The sequence below is a fragment of the Dama dama genome, chromosome 22 (genome assembly GCF_033118175.1).
Source record: "Dama dama isolate Ldn47 chromosome 22, ASM3311817v1, whole genome shotgun sequence".
In the NCBI taxonomy this organism is placed as follows: domain Eukaryota; kingdom Metazoa; phylum Chordata; class Mammalia; order Artiodactyla; family Cervidae; genus Dama; species Dama dama.
In genome coordinates, this window is record NC_083702.1 from 47,507,337 (window position 1) to 47,528,504 (window position 21,168).

General features: G+C 39.9%; 2 protein-coding genes across 2 annotated transcripts; both read right to left on the reverse strand.

Moving 5' to 3' along the window:
• Positions 1-8,433: 8,433 nt before the first annotated feature.
• Positions 8,434-13,325, reverse strand: LOC133043404 (protein HP-25 homolog 2). The gene is made up of 3 exons (XM_061124195.1): positions 13,283-13,325; positions 10,398-10,535; positions 8,434-8,900 (listed from the first exon to the last, which is right to left on the reverse strand). The coding sequence occupies exons 1-3, from the start codon at positions 13,323-13,325 to the stop codon at positions 8,434-8,436; spliced, it is 648 nt and encodes a 215-aa protein (XP_060980178.1).
• A 4,264-nt stretch (positions 13,326-17,589) lies between these two features.
• LOC133043403 (protein HP-25 homolog 1) lies at positions 17,590-20,451 on the reverse strand. Its single transcript, XM_061124194.1, has 3 exons — positions 20,409-20,451; positions 19,246-19,383; positions 17,590-18,047 (listed from the first exon to the last, which is right to left on the reverse strand). The coding sequence occupies exons 1-3, from the start codon at positions 20,449-20,451 to the stop codon at positions 17,590-17,592; spliced, it is 639 nt and encodes a 212-aa protein (XP_060980177.1).
• Positions 20,452-21,168: the final 717 nt, after the last annotated feature.

The following is a 21,168-nucleotide window of genomic DNA, read 5'->3' on the forward strand; positions in this document are numbered from 1 at the left end:
CAAGTTTCCACATCTTCAAAGAGAAAATTCTCCCTTGACACCAAAGTCTTCTCCAGGGAGGGGGGATCGGGATGGGGAATACATATAAATCCATGGCTGACTCATGTCAATGTATGGCAAAAACCACTACAATATTGTAAAGCAATTAGCCTCCAACTAATAAAAATAAATGGGGAAAAAAAAGAAAATTAAAAAAAAAAATCTTCTCCAACTACTGCGTGGTTTATCCTCTTTCACAAAATCTTCTCAAGAAAGTTTCTAGGAGCTGAGTTATATAAGCACGAAATTATCATGCTGAAGTCCCAACCCCTAGCACCTCAGAATATTACAGGACTTTTAAGGAGCTGATTAAGGTCATGAGGGGGAATCCTGATCCTATTATAAACTGGAAATTTGGGCACAGGAAGGGGCAGAGGGAAAAAAACATGTGAAGACTCAGTAAGAAGGTGGCCGTCTACAAGTCAGGAAGAGAGGCCTCAGAGAAAGCCAGCCCTACCAACATCTTGATCTCAAATAGCCAGCCTCCAGAACCATGAGAGAAGAAATGTCAGCTCAATCACCCAGTTCTGTGGCCCTAAAACAGTTGTCTATACTTTAGTTCCTAATTTCTCTTTCTTTTCAACATACTTCACTCAAGCTTTCTGTACTGTCCCACCAAAAGTATTGTTACCAATGTCACGAATAATCCTGAAATTGGATCCAGATGATCAGTCAACCTTCTACTTGACACACTTGATCCCTAACTTGTTGCTACTTTTCTCCCTTGACTCCTATGTCACCACACTTGCCTGATTCTCCTCCAACCCCAGAGGTTTGTTTCTCAATCCCCTATATGTTGGCATGTCCTGTTTTTTAGATTTGTTCTTTTTACTTCTTACCTCCTTAGCCCCCGGGGCTTTCCTGGGGGCTCAGTGGTAAAGAATCTGCCTGCCAGTGCAGGAGACGCAAGAGACGTGGGTTCAATCCCTCAGTCAGGAAGATTCCCTGGAGAAGGAAGTGGTAATCCACTCCAGTTTCCTTGCCTGGAGAATCCCATGGCCCGAGGAGCCTGGTGGGGTAGAGTCCATGGGGTCACAAAGAGTCGGACACAATTTAATAACTAAACAGCAACAACAATCCATCCACCCCACGTGTGACTTCATCCCATGTCGTGCTTTTAAATAACTTCTAGATGCTGACAGTTCCAGAAATGTCTCTTTTCAGACCAACCTCCTAGACGTCAAACTCCAACTGAAATAGCAGACAGTGCTGAATGGTCAGCACGGTCCCATGGAATAGTAGTTCTACAGGAAACACACTTTACTGAAAATGGGCAAAGAAGACGACAGAGAAGCCATCGCAAATACAACAGAGACATTTGGGAGATTCTAAATCTGTCAAGCAGGGATTATGGGATCTCTTTTCTCACCCCAGAAAATGATCAAGTCCCAGAGTGCTGGCTGCTAACTGTGTGAGCAGGACAAGATGGCTCAGGAGGGACATTTCGTTCGGGGATCTCTAGGGTTTTATGTCTTCCCTGGTGGCTCAGCGGTGAAGAATCCACCTAGTGCCAGAGCTGCAGGAGACACGGGTTCAGTCCCCGGGTCAGGAAGATCCCCTGGAGAAGGAAATGGCAACCCACGCGCTGTTCTTGCCTGGGGAATTCCATGGACAGAGGAGCCTGGCGGGCTACAGTCCATGGGGTCGCAAAGAGTCGGACAGGACTGAGCAACTAGACATGCGGGCAGGGCTTTATACTTTGAGAGTCACCTGGTCCTTCTGGTCATAAGGGTTACATGACTAGCTTCCATGTTTTATCAATACATTAGTAAGTTGCATATTTATTTAAAATAAACCACTCAAGAGCATTAGATCTAAGGTTTAGAAAATGTCTGATTGGTTACATTTACAAACTTCTTTGAGAAAGGTGAGGATCAAATGTCAGAGCAACTAACTATTCATCCTTTCTTTTATTTAAAAAATAATTTTTAATTGACATATAGTTGAATTACAATACTCGTTTCAGGTGTAGAGCATAGTGATTCAGTATTTTTACAGATTATACTCCGTTAAAAGCTGTTATAACACAGTGGCTATAATTCCCTGTGCTAAACAATATATCCTTGTTGCTTATCTACTTTATTCATAGTAGTTTGCATCTGTTAATTCCTTACCCCTAATTTGTACCTTCCCTCTCTTCTTTGGTAACCGTGAGTTTTTCTACATTTGTCAGTCTGTTTCTGTTTAGCATATACGTTCATTTATATTTAAAATGAGCTATTTAATGAAATAAACAAACATCCTAGAAAGAATGATGGAAGCAAACTCAAAACTTGTTGAAATATATATTATAAACATTTTGTAGGAATTAACATTATATCATTTACATTTCAAAGCAAACTTCTAGTAGCTTGATGAATTACACTTATGCTGAATCACATAACATTTGTCCCAAGGGTCACTGAGAGTTTGTTTCTTTTCCTTCAATATTTTCTCATTTTGTTTTTTGGATTGGGTAATTCCCTTGATCTTTATTTTACTGATCCTTCCCCCTGCCAGCTTCAACCTGCTTTTGACCTAATCTAGTTAATTTTTATTTCAGTATTTTCTTTTTCAGCTCTCAAATTTACTTTTGGAATGTAATTTTTATTTTGCTATTGCAATTCCCTCTCTAAACATGTATTTATTTTTGAACACACTTCCCTCATTTAAAAAAATATATATATTTATGATGGTTGCTTTTAAGTTTTTGTTAATTTCAACATCTGGGCCTGGTTGAAGTCAATTTCTATCAGCTGCTCTTTTTTCTCCGCTGAAGATGGGAAACTGTTTCTCGTGTTTCTGTTTATTGTAATTTTTTTGCTTGAAAACTAGTTATCATAGATAATACATTGTTGAGACTCTGGGTTTTACTAAGCTGTTCTGAGGATTGTTATTTTCTATATTGCTTCTATTTATTTATAGTACATAAATAATATATATTTCCATATATTATATTTCTATGTTATTTTCTATATTGTTCTATTAGGCAGTTAGCATGTCTGAACTCTAGCTGCAAATATTTACCCTGCTAATATTCCTGCTCTCTTTCTTGGGTCTCTAACTCTTGATTTAATTTTTTTAACCAGACCTCTGTGGGTTTTCCCCGATGCCTGTGTAATTTGGTGTCAAACATACAAGTAGAATTTAGAGAGAGATTGGGCTCACCCCGTGGGTATCTTGCTTGGGGGGATAACCTAATTTCCAACTACATGGCTGGCTCTACCCTCTACCACCTTGAGGCCACAAGGCTTCAGTGTTCTTCTGTCCAAACTGCATCACTGTGAGATACGTTCCGTTGAAAAGGCAGAAAATCACCAGTCTTGTCCGGGGCTGCTGTGTCTTTCAAGGACAGCTTTCTTTCTTGTCTCTGCCTGCTTTTGCAGGAGGCCCTCTGTTGTCTCTTGCATAAGTCTCAGCTTAGAGTTCATACTCACACCTTGGGTTTAGAAACTCTCCAGCTGCCAACACTTACTTCCTTTAAATTTCCAGGTGATTTTTCCAGCTCTAAACTCCTCTTTCTGGCACCCTAGGTGAGTGGTAAGGCTACAGACTTCTCTGCTGTTTTAGGGGATGTGAAGCGTTGGGGAGTGTGCTAGGCCAGAAAGGCACACTACTGCAAATTCTACCCCTTCTAGGGGAACATTTTTGAGCATATACACTTTGCCATCTACTGTCTTATTTCGTGTGCTTTTCAGTGTTGTTTCAGTATTTGATCAGGTTATTATAGTACCCGTGGCATAAACTTCAGGCCTTTTACTTTGATCGTTATCCTGACAGTCAATTAAGTGATATACGTACAGTAGCAGACCATATATAAGATGTTAGATGGAAAAGCTTTACATCACAGCTATGCAAACAAGTTAAGTGGAATGAAATCTTAACCTCCCATGTTCTTCAAAGTTGTTGCCATGTTTCAGGCCCTTTCTCTTCCTTCACAGTTTTACACTGATTCAGCTCCTCTTATTTTGTTATATACATACCCACTTATTTTTTGGCTGGAAGTGTATCTTTGCAGATCTAAGGATTTTTTAAAAACGGTCTGTATACTTGGAAATTAATTAGAGGGCCCCTCAAGATTGATTTCTGAAGAGGGAAGCTTATAAATATTAAACAAGTAAAAATATATAAATAAAAATATATAATTATATATACAGTTTTTGTGTATAATTATATATAAGTAATATTTTGTATACATATATATTCACACATGTATATATTCATACATATATATTCATATGTATATATTCACACAAATATATTCACACACATTGTATATGTTTTAGTATCATATATGTGTTTCTGTATGACTGTTGCAATAAGTTAGTTTGTATCTGTGTTATTAAAATCTAAAAGTATAAGGTGCTAACTCTAATGTACATAAATAACTACAAATGGTATAAAAGTAAGTGCTAGGAAGTTGAGGGTAAAATTGGACTATTTTTTGGCAACATATCTAAAAGGAGGGGTTAGGATTATGTTTAGGGACAAACCTCCTCTGAACTTCTTTCTGACAGCTCAGTTCACCTGCGGTTCATCCAAATGGGATGAAAGGGACTTAGAGCATTGTCTGCCGGGAACAGAAAGGCAGTCTAAGGCAGGTCACACTACTGAAATCATGTCCGTCTTTCTTGTGAGACAAATGATGTGTACACTTTCTGTTACACTGAAAGTAAACATTTAGCAGAGACGCATGGCCTGGTCAACATTTCCATGCCCTAGAACCGTGTTAGTGTTTAAACAAAAGGTCATTCATTCTGGATAGTAGAAGCTATGATGCTTTAATCTTTCCTTCCTCTCCCTCCCACCATTGTTAGTGTCAGCTACAAATTGGCACTTGCCATCTACCTCTACAAGGATTAAATCATGTGCTGCAGCTGCTGACCTTCCACAGCCCCTGGAAGGAGTTCAGGGTAGAAAAGGGAAATGAGGTACTCTGTGCTCAGGGGAAAACTGGCAGAACAGGTCTTCAGATAGAAATTTTCCAGAGCCAATTTTTTGAACTCAATTCTTGTGTCTCCTCATTTCTAGAAAGCACTAAAATCCTTCATGGTGATGACTGTTGCGCGTGACCAGCAAAAGCTCCACGAGACTAGCAGAAATTTTCTGAAAGAACGTGTGCTTGATTCCACGTATCCCCTCTTTAGCAGAATCGCATATATACTGACCTTCTCCCCCACCCCGACCCCGCCTCTCTGGAGCAGTCTCTCAGAGCTATCTGAGGTGCTGTCTCCTGACTGCAGTCCTCATTTTTGCCCCAGATAGAACTTAGCTCGCAACTCTCACATCGTGTATCTTTTAAGTCGACATTACTAAGTAGAAATTAGTAGGAAATGTTTCTTTCCCACTCATGGGAAAGTTATACCTACCTCACGCCTTGGCTACACATGTGCATGTGTGTATGTGGACGTGTGTGTGTGTGCGCGCACACACACACACACACTGGAAGTCAGAAGTGGCAAGTGTCAGTTTTGTGCTTTACGTGTTTTTGATCCCTACATAGTTATAAAAATCCCTTCTAAAAATGGGGAGAAATTGAGTGGGAAAATTTATATTAAAAGGGTTTTGCATGGATACAATGCCTCACTGATGTTCCTTACCATTAGTAGAGACTTCATATCCAGAAACAACTAAAACATTTGAAAAAAAGAGAATACACTGTTTCCGTCTTCTTTGCAAATTTTCAGAAATAACTCAAAAATATTGGTGAAACAATATGTTTCTTTCAAAATATTCTTGGATATTATAGAGCACCAGGTAAATTAAGACACAGGCATGTAAATCTATTTTATTGAGAGTGAAGGGCTTGGAGCATAGTAAGTACTTAATATACATCATTTTGTTTCTTCTTGTTGCTCTCCCTATCACTTTGTAAATATCTGTCTACTGAATAAATGCATGAATGGTTTGAGTGAGTGTTGACTAAATCACACTACAAGTTATGATTGGTACAAAGTCAATTTTTAGTAAGAACAAAATAGCAAATCTGATTATAGCTAGTTAAACTTACCATGTGCTAACAACTGTGCTAAGTGCGTCTCTGCTCTCATTATTTCAAAAACTACTGAGCACCTACAATGTGCTAGACATATGTGGGATTTTGAGATTACAATAGAGACCAAAATAACAGCTAGTTTTTGATATCATGAAACTCACAGTTTAGCAGAGGAGAGAGACATTAGTCTGAGAATTTTTTAGATGTAAGAATAAAGTGATGGCTGTTATTACAAAGAAGTAAGAAAATAATAATGAAAGAATGCATAAAAGGGGCCAGTTAGTTTATTATTAGTTCCTTTCTCAAGAAGCTATTTCTGAATTCTGACTGAGCACAAAAAATGTTGGTGATTATGGAGATAAGTGACCTAGGCAGAGGGTTGAACAGTGCAAATGCCCTGTGGCAGTGTGGTCCAGTGACCATACATTATTTGAGCGCCTAAAACTTCTGCATAGCTGGAAACCAGTCACTAAGGAAAACTGTAGTAGGAAAAAAATATGGAGAGGTGTAAGGTAAATCATATCAATAATTTATTTTTTATTTTTTTGATTGAGGTATCATTGACAAAATGAAGTTATTTCCAGATGCACAACAGAATGATTCAATATTTGCATGTATATTGTGAAATGATCACCATAGTAAGTCTACATAGCATCTGTTATCATACATAGGTAAAGAATTTATTTTCTTGTGACAAGAACTTTTAAGATTTACTCTCTTAGCAATTATCAAATATGCAATTACAATTTGATTTTTATCCTAAGAAAAATGAGAAGCCATGAGATGATTTTAACCAGAGACTAATATGAAAACCTTGTCTTTTGTGCAATGAGCATTCCCTGCTGGGATGAGATAAATCCAATCAAAGAGCACCGAGTGGAGGACTGGCCCATCAGTTAGCACAGTGACAGGTGAAGATGATGGTGTTGCTTGTAGGAATATAATGACGGAAATTGATTTAGCTTGGTGACAGATTGGACTGGGGAGGTGACATGAGGGGAGGTAGGTGGCACTAATCAGTGGATGGTGATGTTCACGGGGAAAGGAAACAATGGAAATACAGGAGGTGTTAGAGGAAGAAGCAGTCATGAACTCAGTTTTGGACACATTGATACAGTAACCCTGAGAATGCCTCTGTGTGCATCAGGGATCTCTGATCTCTGGTAACACGTTACAGAGATGTGACTCGTTCTCATGTCTGTGTGTGAACTAGAGTGGGATCGTTAAGGTTAGGGATTATCTCTTAGCACAGTGTAGATGTTTAAGAGATGATGGAAAGGAAAGGGGGAAGAGTAAGGAGAGTGGATGGTAGGTGAAGTCTCTAGGGGAGAGCAAGTCTGTGAAGGAAAAGAACAGGTTTATCAGGGCTGCATCTGGCTACATCTACCAGAAGCCAGTCTGCATTGGCTTACTCAAATCAGGGATTGTCATTCTCATCAGTGAGTCTGGTGTGTCTGTGCAAGGACATTATCTGATCTGTTTCCTACTCCTTCAGTCTGCTTAGCAATACATGTCTTTTGTTCTCAGGCTTGCAAAACGGCTGCTTCTGCCACAGGCATTGCGTCTTCTTGGGTGTGGGAGTGGGGGAGGGGTGATGGGTGAAGAGGGAAGAGTAGAGGGCAAAGGATAAAAATCCAAAGGAACAAGTCACTTGAGGATTTGTCTTTGAAAGAGTCATCCAGGAAGCTTGCCTGACTATATTTCATTCTCCAGATGGTGTCACAAGTGACCCATGGTTTGCAAAGAGGGTGAAGATCAAGCCCTTAACTAGCTTCATTGATAACCCAAAGTTCGAGCTCTGTTAGAAATAAATTTAACAAGGGCTAGAATGGGTGCTGCATAGTCTCTGAGGACTATTAAGCAACAAAATAATTCCTTTAATCTGTACCCTTGCTCCCTGCTCAAACCATCTTCAAAGTATGCAGTATGCATCAAATGCAAAATATGTACTTGGTAGATTGTATTCATAGCTTAGTGTGACTTGAAGCAAATTTTCTTCATCTCTTTGGGATATTTGCTTTCCTAGCTATACTATAAATTGTGAAATTGAACTGGTGTCAGGGCTGTGATCAAGACTATTTTTTTTCCTCTGGTGAAAACTATCAGACATAATCTAGAAAAGGCTTGATGACTTTCCTGGTTCCCCAGCCTCAACCAGCTCTGGTTTCCTGACCTACCCTCTCCCCAAAGTTCCTAGGGTATAGAAGAATACATGAACTTTCATGGGCTTTCAATAAGAAATTGTTGACCAGTTAATGGATAATTAATCATTACTGCTTTTTAGGGTTATATTCACATGGGTAAATTGGGCATTCTTAATGTGATTTATTCAATGATCACTGAAAAGTATTGGGAGGCGGGGAGGGAAGTTTGCTGTGAGGTTTAGGACCACTTGAGGAATTGAAGTGTGCCATTACCCTTTAGCCAGGATAGTTTCCATAGAGCAAATACCCAAAGAACAAACTCTGAATCGGTCCTTTCTCAGTCTCTGCTGTGTCTAGCTTGGATTCCAGCCAGACTCTGTCTCCCAATGTCAGCTGCAAGATGACATTTCCGGAAAGATGCCTATAATTGTCCTTGGCCTCGGACTCCTTCTCCAGGATTTGAGTGCCATTCTTCATGAGCCCTAACTTCACAGCATGCTGGAATAGCTCAACGTCAAAGCCAAAGCGGTACACGCCAGGGATGGTGCAGGTGAACACTCCCGTGGTAAGATTGAAGTGGTCCTGGTCATTATGCAGGGCTTCCTTGAAGACAATGGGCTGGGAGGGGGCTGGGAGGGGATCACTCAGCTTCACTGCAAAGGCGGATTTAGGGGGAGACAAGCATCTCTCAATGTCTCCAGGAATCCCAGGTAGTCCTCGCAATCCTGGGGGGCCTTGGGGCCCTAAACACCAAAGTAACAGAAGGGAGATAGAGAAGATTTGAACTTCATACATTTCACAGTCCATAAATGTCTTTCCACACCACCCCTCCTACTAACTTACACTCTCCCTTCAAGGATCATCTTACACTTCCTTTTTCCTCTCCTCTCTGTCATTACAGTGGCAGAATCCAGTGTTTACTTTGATTGTAGCATTTGCTGACACTGAATAGTCCTCTCTCCCATTAAGTACCTGTTTTGTTTCCTTAAATAGATGATGAGCCAGTGCCCTACCTAAACTTGTTCCTAAAACACGATCATATGATAGCCAAGGTCCAGTTGATAGGCATAGTATATTTTTGGAAGCAGTGATTGAATAAATAATTGCTTGAATTGCCCTTTCAATTCGTTTCATAGGTATGATGTTTTTATTATCACAAACGCTAAGTAAGGAGTACTCAGGGAAGATGCTGACACAGGGAACTCTAGGAACTGTAGCATTCCAGGGAATAAAAGGGATATTAGAGAAATATTTTCCTGGCTGGGCTGTGCACGAGAGTCAGCTGTGGAACCTGTGAACTAGTGTCTTAGTTAATAATACGTGACCATCTGAATTGGAATTTCAAGGGGATGAAACCTGGAACCTGACTATTAACCAATGTCCACAGATGACTTAAAGGCAGTCAGGTTAAGGAATCAATGATGCTGGATCACTCTGGTGAATAATTTCCAGTGAGATTGAGATGGCAAAGTAAGTTCTCAGAATTGAGGAGAAAGTGCATAATGCCTTATTCTCAGTTGTTTTCTACAATACCATTTTGCCTTTGAGTTTGCAGGAAACTCAGCAGTATTCCAGTGTGAATCAAGGGTGAACAGAGAATAATTATGGGCTTCCCTGGTAGCACAGTTGGTAAAGAATCCGCCTGTAATTCAGAAGACCCCAGTTCGACTCCTGCGTTGGGAAGTTCCCCTGGAGAAGGGATAGGCTACCCACTCCAGTATTATTGGGCTTCCCTGGTGGCTTAGATGGTAAAGAATCTGCATGCCATGTGGGAGACCTGGGTTCGATCCCTGGGTCGGGAAGATCCCCTGGAGGAGGGCATGACAACCCACCCCCCGTATTCTTGCCTGGAGAATCCCCATGGACAGAGGAGCCTGGTGGGCTACAGTCCACGAGGTTGCAAAGAGTTGGACACGACTGAGCAAGTAAGCACAGCGCAGGGTAACTATGCCATATTAAAGAGTATACCAATATAATGTCTGAACTGTCATTTAAGTTCACATGGCGGCTTCTTCAGAACCCACCCCAGACGTTTTTCTGGGGTAAAAACCTCATCATCTGCTTTAAGACTCTAGGTGTGTAGATGGGCTGGGAAGTGGGAGGCCTTGGTAATTTCCCTCCAAAAACCATTGTCTCCATTGTTACTGACCATCAGAAGCATCTGGATATTTCCTCGAGCTTACAGATATTTCAGTCAGAAAGAAGTGACCGATGCAGTGTGAAGAGAAATGTTTTCTCACCTGGAGGACCATAAAACCCTGGAGGGCCTCGGGGCCCTGGAAATCCTGGAAGTCCTTGAGAATCACAGGACCCGGTAACTTCTGGAGAAGTGGCATCAGCCGTGACTGATAGAACAGACAAAGCTAAAATCCAGACATCTAGAGCAGGGGATCAAACGGATAAATATTCACATAAGTTGGAAGATGGGGCTGCTTCTCTTGAAAGATTATGTTCCCAACACTGTCTTGGCAGCCAGGTCTCCCAACCTCAAAAAATAACTGTGAACTCGGTCATAAAGAGAGACTTCCCCCCACTTTCCTTCTTCTTTTTTTATTTTAAAGTCTTTATTGAATTTGTTACTATATTGCTTCTGTTTTATGTCTTGGTTTTTTTGGTTGAGAGGCATGTGGGATCTTTGCTCCCCTAGTAGGGATTGAAACCATAACCCCTGCACTAGAAGAAGTTTTAACCACTGGACTGCCAAGGAAATCTGCCCCCCGCCCCCCCACTTAATGGGGTGCAATCAGGGCCAAAGATAATCTGTAGTTTCCTTGTATTTGCTGTTAATATTCTTACTGAAATCTGAACTTCTGATGACCTAGAGGTTTTCTCTAGGACACCCAAACATCCTGTGTCTTTCCGTCCCCCATCTCTTTAAGTAAATAGTCTTGTGTTATTATCCTTATGACGGCTAGACACCTGCAGCCCTTAAGCCTGGTGTTTCCTCAAAAACAAGTCGACTGGGGGCTTCATTTATTGATTCTACACTGCTTACTAAATGTTTTCCTTGTATCTGCATGGTAAACTTCTTTTCATCCTTGAAAAACAGTTAGGGTTCAAGACAGGGGGACATATGTATACCTATGGCTGATTCATGTTGATGTATGACAGCAACCAACAAAATACAGTGAAGCTATTATCCTCCAATTAAAAATAAATAAATTAAAAAAAAACAATTCAGAGTTCACTCATCTTGGGATATCCTCCATGATTTCCTCAAAGGGAACTAAGTTGTATTTTAAAATGCACAGAAAGAGAAGCTGTCAAGTGAACAAGTGATGATGAACAAATTCATGTCAAACAGTGGAATAACTTTCAATTATTTGGGGATCCAAAGACCTTTGCTTGATCCTGAAGTATTGAAACACAAGATGGTCTTTGGAAATGATGTTGTTGGATGTTTTTTTTTAAATCAGTAAAAAAAATCACATTTCATTTTATAATGGTATATAGGGTTATGTAAAATATATTCCAGGCCTAAGTGACAAAAATAATTGGTAAATAGATAGCATATCATAGCAAAATAAAAATCAGAGCTTGAGAAATTTAGTTTCTCTGAATATCTCTTTCCAAACTGTGACATAGAGATAATGAGGGTTGTGGTGAGAATCAGTGTTGGCTGTAAAGAAAATGCTCAACCAGTAACTGAAAATAGACAAACATGTAGGACTTTCCTTGAATGACACCCCTTTACCTGCCTTAATTAAGCAGTGGTATTACAGCATAGACATGAGAAGAAAAGCTGTTAAGATAGGTGCCTCTGTTTATGGGTTAGCATATGTACAAACAAAAATTATCCTAGAAAACCAAAATTCATCTCATCAATGAAACATTGATGAAGTAACTTTTGTTGAGTATACACGTCCAAGTGTTAACATTTCCACAGGTAAGAATGCACTGAAAAAAACAAGAAGAAACAAACAAAAAAAAAACCAGCTCTTTGTTGAGATATAGTTTGTATACCATGAAACTCTTTCATTTTAAGTGTAAAATTTAATGATTTTAAACAAATTCCCACGGTTGTGTAACCACCACCACCATCCAATTTTAGAAGATCCCCATCATCCTCAAAAGACCCCATGTGCCCATTTGCAATCAACCCCCCATTTCTACTTCTAGCTCCAGGCAACTCTACTTCCTTCCAAAGGCAAGCAAACCATCATCAATTTTCTGCAGCAAAGCTGACCTTCATTTATGGTTTTTTTGAAGCTTTGAGTAAAAAAGAAGAAAAGTCATGAAGAGAACAATTACACTCATTTTTTCACGTGTTTTCCAAAGTCACTCAGAGAGAGAGGGGAATGGTAGTCCTAGCCGCCTCAGTACGTCCGTTTTGTGAAATGTGTCCCAGGTCACCTTGTGCTCTCTGCTTAATATTCAGAACGGTGCAGTAAATAGCACCTTCCCCGTTAAGTGGTTTTGAGGTTTAAAGAAAACGAGGTATGAAAAGGGTCTCGCACCATATACGGACGCTACAGTGTGGCTCCTGAGTATGTGACACTTCCCTGCCATCTTCTGACTTTCCTGTGAGCATACTATGCTGACTTCCCAACAAAGGAAGGTGACCCCTCCCAGTGGTGATGGTCACTAACATGACAACCCAGAGCATCCATCAGAGCAGTTCTAAGATGGACATAAAAAAATTGTCTATGGTGTCCACACACGTGTCTTTCACGTCCTTAATCTCCTTTTCATGACAACTTGTGAAATGGGGAAGAGCTTGATATTGTGTTCATCACTGTAGAGAAGGGAAACAGAAACACGCATTCCACAGTCAAACACATGAAATTTTTGCATTCTCTCTCCTTCTGTTTTCTTTATATCATAAGTCCCTTGTGCTAATCTGCTATTAATTAAGGCTATTTACAAATTGATAGCATAGTTTCAGTCCAAATATAAGGGAATTTTCCACTTCCACAAATGGAAGTTTCCACTTGTATTTGCTGTATCTGATTAGAAATGCTGAAATGAAATCTATCATTTGCCTGTGTTGTGGGAAAATTGTATCTCAGAATTATTATGATCATAAAATGAATCACAAGCATTGGCAGGAGAGAGTCCTTTGGATAGTTCTTTGTAACAACATATGGAATCCAATTCTCTATCAGTCAGTAGTGATTACACTTACCTACACACACCATGGAGAGAGATTGTCCTCCTCTCCCAGGCATCCTGATGCAAAGATGGAAGTTGTTGTAAGGGGTATGTCTTCAGCTGCTGTGTTCCTCTTTCACTTGCTTGCCTGTCAAAGGTATGAGGAAGATGTTCTAATAAATCAATATTCTTTAATATTTAATTTTTTACTGTCTGAGGCTAATGACCTCTGTTGGTTTTTAACCAGGGTGAAGTTGTGCCAGCTGATGTTCAGAGAGAAGCTCTATGTGTTATTTGTACCCTCTTTTTTCTTTTACTAATTTCTGGAATAATTGAAAATTTTAAAATTTTTATTGATTTATTTATTTAGGTGTTAATCCTTTTGTATTTTCCATACACACATGCATATAACTTTTCTATTTATTTTTGCTTTTTCCAAATTTCTATTGTTTGTATATAGTATTGCATATACATATGGATGTCCTGTTGGAGAGGGAAATGGCAACCCACTCCAGTATTCTTGCCTGGAGAATCCCATGGACAAAGGAGCCTGTGGGCTACAGGCTATGGGGTCACAAGAGTCGGACACAACTTAGCGACTAAACCACCACCACCACCCTGGATATCCTATAGTTAATCTAACTATTTCCTATTGAAGAGCATGTACACTGGTTATAGTGGCTCTTTAAATTTTTACTTATTTTTAATCGAATGAAAGATTCTCTAGATTCCATAGTGCTTTACATTTTCAAGTTTCACACATATGATTTCGTATAATCCCATAATAACCCCTCCCTTTCTCTTAACCCCCTTCCCTCTCTCCACTGGTAACCACTAGTTTGTTGTCTGTATCTGTGAGTTTGCTTCTTTTTTTATCCACTAGTTTGTTGTATTTTTTAGATTCCACATACAAGTGATATCATACAGTCTTTCTCTGTAATGCCCTCCAAGTCTCTCCATGTTGCTGCAAATGACAAAATTTCATTCTCTTTTATGGTTGGGTAGTATTCCTTAGACAAACTATATTTATATAAACATTTTCTTTATCTCCACTATTGGGCTATTATCTATACCTTTGGTTGTATTGTTTTGTTTTTTTTTTAGTATGATTTTTGTAACATTTAGAGTATACAGTTTCAACTTATCACAGGCTGACTCCTCAGATGTGTATCCATGAAATTTCATTTCCCAAAGATCAGGAAAAGGTAAGTACCCTTGCCCTCACTCTTTTTCAACATAGTACTAGACGTTGTAGCCATTGTAATAAACAGTTAAAGGAGATAAAAGGCATGCCCATCGGGAAACAAAAGAAATAAACCTGCCCCAACTGTCTATGTTAAAATTTCAAGGACTCTACAAAAGAAACTCCTAGCACTAATTAGTGAGTTAGACAAGGTTAAAGGAGACAAGGTCAGCACACACACAAAAATTGATCATATTTCTGTTTACTACCAGTGAACTCATTGCAAATAGAAATAAAAAACACAATACCATGTATTATAGCTCTGAAGAAATGAAGTACTTGTGTAAAAGTCTAAAAAAACATGTACAGGATATATATGCTAAAAGCTACAACCAGCAATCCACTCCTGGGTATTTATCCTAGAGAAATGAAAACGTATATTTGTGAAAAAACTTGTGCATAAATGTTTCAAATAGTTTTATTTGTTACAGCCCCAAACTGGAAACAAACCAGTGAGTCACTGTTCATGAATGGATGAACAAGCTATGGTACATAACATAAAGAATACCAGTGAACAACAATGTCTTTTGGGGGGAAGGAAATGGTGAGGACTTCATCATATGGATGGACTCATTCCTTTGGAGGATGGAAAGAACCTATGTGACATATTACCTCATTGGTGCTGACAAGAAAATTCCAAACTGGTTGATTAAGATTACATTTTGAAGAAAGATCAAAACTACAATTAGGTTAGGTTTTAAATCTAAGTTTGGTATCATGAGCTTTAGCACACGTGATACCATTTTGGATCTGTGATTCTTCTGTTAAATGGATCTTATGTTCATTATACTGAGTCCCAATCACAAAGTCACCCTAATATCCATCAGCAGAAGAGTAAATAGATAAAAGGTGGCATATTTATAATGGAAGACTACATTTCCATTCAATGAAATGTTTCACTACTGTTACCACAGTGTAGATGGATTTCACAGACATTATGATGAGTGAAAAAACACTAGATGCAAAAGATTTTATATTGGATTATATCATTCATACAAAGTACAGGTATAGGCAAAGATGGCAGCTTCCCAGGTGGTTCAGTGATAAAGAATCCATCTGCCAATACAGGAGACGCAGGAGATGCGGGTTCCATCCTTGGGTTGAGAAGATCCCCTGGAGGAGGAAATGGCAACCCACTCCAGTATTCTTGCCAGGATAAGCCCATAGACAGAGGAGCTTGGAAGTCTGCTGTCAACGGGGTCACAAAGAGTTGAACATGTCTGAGCAACTGAGAGTGAGCATCAGTTCAGTTCAATTGCTTAGTCATGTCCAACTCTTTGCAACCCCATGGGCTGTAGCACGCCAGGCCTCCCTGTCTATTACCAACTCCCAGAGCTTGCTCAAACTCCGGGATGCCATCCAACCATCTCATCCTCTGTTGTCCCCTTCTCCTCCTGCACTCCTGAGCATGGGCATAGGCAAAGATAATTGATAAATGATGCTGACAGTCAGAAAAATAAATTCAATGATGCAGGTGTGATTGTGGATGGGAAGGGCACCAAGAAGACTTCTGGGATGACAGAAATGTTCTATGTATCAATCTGAATGATGGGTCCATGTTTGTATACATATAAAATTAATTAAACAGTTTACTTTAGATTTGTGTTTTACTATATTTAAGTTATACTTCAATAATAAAAAGAAACCCATCAATATTCTTTTATTTTTAAAAATATTAATTAAAAATATTAATTTATGTATTTGGCACTGGCACTGGGTCTTAGTTGTGGCATATGAAATTGTTAGTTGCAGCATGTGGGATCTAGTTTCCTGAACAGGATTTGAACACAGTCCCCCTTTATTGGGAGTGCAGAGTCTTAGCCACTGGACCACCAGGAAAGTCCCCAATATTCTTTTAAAAGTCTAGTCATCAGTAGTATAAAGTTGACTTATGTCAGTGTACAAAAAACATTGTTACTTTTATCCTCCTGCTCAACCATGGATTATGGGTCTTTGATTTAATGCCTGCAAGATGGTTGTTGCAGCTGCAAGAACTGCATCTTCATTCCTTATAGAAGAAAAGGAGAAAGCAAAGAGCAGAGATCAAACGCCAAGAACATAAGCCAGTTGAGTCACTTCCCTTTTAAATATGACTCCTCTAAGTACCATGCACTTACATCTCACCAGGAAGGATAGTGTTTTTCGTGGCCACCCTGAATGCAATAGCGGCTGGTCAAATTACTTTTTTCTTTTTTTAAATGGGTTCATTGAGGCAATGCGAACAAAATTAGCTGTAATAGAAACTTGTAGAAGGGATACTGGGTAAGTAAGTAGCAGCTTCAAGTAAATTAATTATTAATCTGAAAACTATGAAGCCACAGAATTTCCTTCACTTCCATCTTTGACCCTCTGCCTTATGTACTATCACTCATCCAATAATCTTTAGGGTAATCCTTTGATGGAAAGCATTTTCATTTGGTATTTTAAGCAAACTTGCTATCTCTGCCAGAGATATTTACTTCTGTATTTACATCCTTAATTCCCAAAAGAGATTTGAGACTTTGAGTGAGGCTTTTTGTCCCCTGGGGGTGAGGTGGGGTGTTGTTGAGACCTTAAGTCATGATCTAATTCTGTGATCCCAAGCATTGTAGCCCGTCAGGCTCTTCTGTCCATGGGATTTCCCAGGCAAGAATACTGGAGTGGGTTGCCATTTCCTTCTCCAGGGGATCTTCCTGACCCAGGGATCGAACCCATCTCTTTCCTGCATTGGCAGGCGGATCCTTTACCTACCGCTGAGCCACCAGGGCGGCGGGGTGGGAGCAAGCAAAACAGGAGCTGAATGGGGGTTTTCCTGGCGTGTTTAACAGCAACCTGGCTGGGCAGCCTCCTACCTCACTTTGTTTTTTCACCCACTTTTTGCCACCCAGGATCTTGAAATTTGGGAATCACAAGAAATTACTGATAAATTGATGAACCATGCATCTTTATTGGTTTCAGCAATTGGTAATACATTCATTTTGTCCAAGTTGGCCATTACTGTTTTAGTGATTTGTTCATCATTTAGCAGTTCTAGATGAAATAGTTGATATGCAGGAAGCTTCTTTTCTTAAATTCAGAGTTACTTGAGGGATAGAACCGTGCAGTTACCCCTAGCCATCTTAATTTCCATTGAGCAAAAACCCATAAAACACAGTGTGAGTAGTTCCTTTTTCAGATTCTTCTTTGTCCAGCTTAGACTCCAGCCAGACCCTGTCGCCTTTCTCCAGCTCCAAGATGGAACTTCCAGAAGCCTGCTCATGGCTATCCCCAGCTTCTGCCTGCTTGTCCCGGATCTGGGTGCCATTCTGCATGAGACCCACTTTGACAGCACTCTGAAACAACTCAATGTCAAAGCCAAATTGGTACACGCCAGGGACGCTGCAGGTGAACACACCAGTGGCAGGGTTGAAGTGGCCCTGATGGTTGTACAGAACTTCCTGGAAGACAATGGGCTGGGAGGGTCCTGGGAAAGGCCCACTCAGCTTGACGGAAAAGGCAGATTGAGGTAGGGGTGGGCACTTCTCAACTAGTCCAGGAAGCCCAGGTCTCCCTCTTGGTCCTGGCATGCCTATGGGTCCTAGATTCCAAAATAAACAGAAAATAGAACAATACCATTTAAGGTTTTGTATTTTACATAGTAAATGAATTACTTCTTCCTTCCTTTGCTTCTTGCCCTTCCAGCTACTTCCTTTCACTGGTCAGAGCCTAGCTCAAGCATCACTGCTTCCAGAAGGCTCTCCTGTCTCCTCTAGATTTGGAAAAGTTCTGTCTCCTTGTACCACACCTGGTATTAACTGTTCCCATAGTTATAAAGAATTACCACAAAGAATTATAATCCTTCCCTTAAGTGACGGCCTCATCCAAACCGGGAACAAGAGTTGTACTTAATTTTCTTCCTAAATGTCATACTCAGCATCATTTACAAAATTAGCACTCAAAATATGTTCAGTAAATGAGTACTTGAATGAATAAGTATATGAATGGATCTTTAGACATGTTCTGCCATGTCTTTTCTTTACTATAAGGCTGAGTATTAAGGATCGTTATTGGAAGTTGCCCAGATAAGTTTAAGGATCACACTATGGCAGGACTAAATAGGAATTCTGAACAGGGGTATCCAAATATGCTTGTTTATCAGAACAGCTGTGGAACACCATCCTACCAGAGTCGCCCAGTCACTCAGGGCCAGGCTACACTGCAGGCCTCTAGAGGACTCTCTGAGGATGGAGACTAGGAACCTACATGTTTAACAAGTCTGTGAGTGATTCGGATGCTCAGCCAGATTTCAAAACCATTGCTTTAGAAGTTGAATACAAGTCTTCAAAGCTGATGGGATCTCCATGGGAACTTAACTTAATGTACTTCTCAGCAGATGACAAGGGAACAGGATGTCAAAGTATCTGCTGCCCCATATGCCGGTGTTACCACTGGACAAATCTCAGCTTACACCTGCCCCGCGTGATGCCAACATAAGTGCTCTACGTAGTCTAGAGATGGGGCTGTATTCCTACGTCTCAATTCGCACTGCACACCCAGGGTGTCTGAACAGCAGTGTGAGCATACAGATTTCTTGGGAGTTGGAGGCTGTCTTAATAGATGAATCTTAGGACTCTAAGGAATTGAGAAAAAGAGGCCATAGTCATTCGTTACCAAAAAATGACTTATCTCAATGATCAATATTCTCACCAGATCACCGGGAAGAGTTCACTGAATCTATGAACACTGAAACCAAAGAGACACTATGGAGGCCAAGAGAGCCATTGAATCTTTTTCACCTGCAAAACCACGTGGCCCTGGAGGACCGATGGGTCCCGGAGGTCCTGGGGGCCCGTGAGGTTCACACAGCTCCGAGTCTGCTGAAGACTTGACATCGGCCACAAGTAAGAGGACAAGCTGAGCTAAAATCCAGAAACCTGGAGCAGAAGAAAAATCAACGAAGGTTCAGATAGCTTGGGAGATGGATCAGCCTCTCTTAAAGAGACTGTGCTACAAATTTTGTCAACTGGCTGGATGGTTTTACAATTCCAAGAAATTGTTATTATTTTGATATTTAGTTCCATGAAGTACTACATGCACCAATGTTGTGATTCATCCAGACAATATCAGGAAGCACTTTGAACGGACATACTTTCACGTTGAACACAACGAAATTAAAAAAAAAAATCTTCTAATTCATGTTATATGAAATCAGTGCTGCTTTTTCAATCTCATGCAAACCTCTCATGGACTCAGAGCCTCCTGCCATCTGTTTAGCAGTGATCTTTAGACAACCGGTGAGAGTAGTCTTCTTCTGATGATGAATAAGCACCTGATTTACCCATGTGTTACTCTGTATTGTCTTATTGGTTTATCTGTTGGATGGGCTTGGATCATAGAAGATATATAAGGAGTGGTTGTTTGTTGGTGAATGAATCGACAAATACCAAAGACTGAATCAGCCAACTACTACTTCCCACTACTCTAAACCTTTAACTTAGTGCAGCAGCCTTCATTCCACTTTGAACTATAAAGCTGATAAGATCAATATGCTTGCATTAGACTTGCTCCTATTAATGCACTTGTTATATTGTCCCCTTTATGACACATTGAACCTTCTATCCCCGGTCCATGGCCCAGGGGTTGGAGATCCCTGATTTATGTCATAATGACCTTGATTTAATTTGAATGATTTGATATTGATTTCATAATGAAAGCAAAGGTCTTGCCCTGTCCCCCATTAGCTTCTATTCCTTCCACTCCCTTTGCAATATCCAAATGGCAAATTTGAAAAAGTGTCTCTATTCTTGTCCAGCATTACAGGCAGCTGCCTTCCAGAGATGTTCTAATTTTTAAAAAATAATATAAATCACAAGCTGGGAGACTAAATTGCTTTGGAAAGTGCTATCTACCAGTGCAATGGGTTAATTTAATTATGGTAGATATTAATAAGAAAACTTACCTGCAATGTTCATGGACCTGGCTCTTCCCCTTCCCCCAGGCATTGAAGCTCTTTCGTTCACCATCTCTTCACCTGTCCTATAACTTGATCATCTGCTTGTTATTGAAAGTTTATGGTAGATGGTTTAACAGATTGGTATTTTTCTCAGTATTTGATTTTCTGGTCTCCTGAAGCTGAAGTCAAGGTTAATTTTTAACCAGATCAGTCAAACATTCAAATATGCCAGGAAAGCTCACAAACTGACATTCAAAGTGAAATCCACTCATATCTGGAAGTCATCTCTTCTTGTGATGGCCAAACCTGGGACTATTAGGCTGATGAACTTTGTTTGTTAGAGATGAACCCATCTCTGACTCTTCCGGGAAAACAGAAATATGAGAGATGGACTATTATCCCATTTCCTCTAGTCTAAATCCATAATTTTATAGACTGTGATACTAGCCCAGGGGAGGAAGTGATTTAATGGATAAAATTGGAGCTAAATATAGAATAATAAACACTTTTCTCCTACTTTACAGCCCAGGAGATTTTTCTTTTGCTTCTCTCCCTTACTATCTATATTTTCTGAGAACTTTTTGCTTTTCTATAATAATCAATCTACTGACATCCTTGTGTGTGCCAACCAGGCACTCTGTGCTTGCCAAAGTGAACCTAAGTTAATAAAAATTTAATTAATTGAGAATGAGACCTTAGAAATAGCTGAGGAAAGAGCCTGACAATCTTCTTTTTAAAAAGCAAAAATAAAACTGGGCAAAATTAC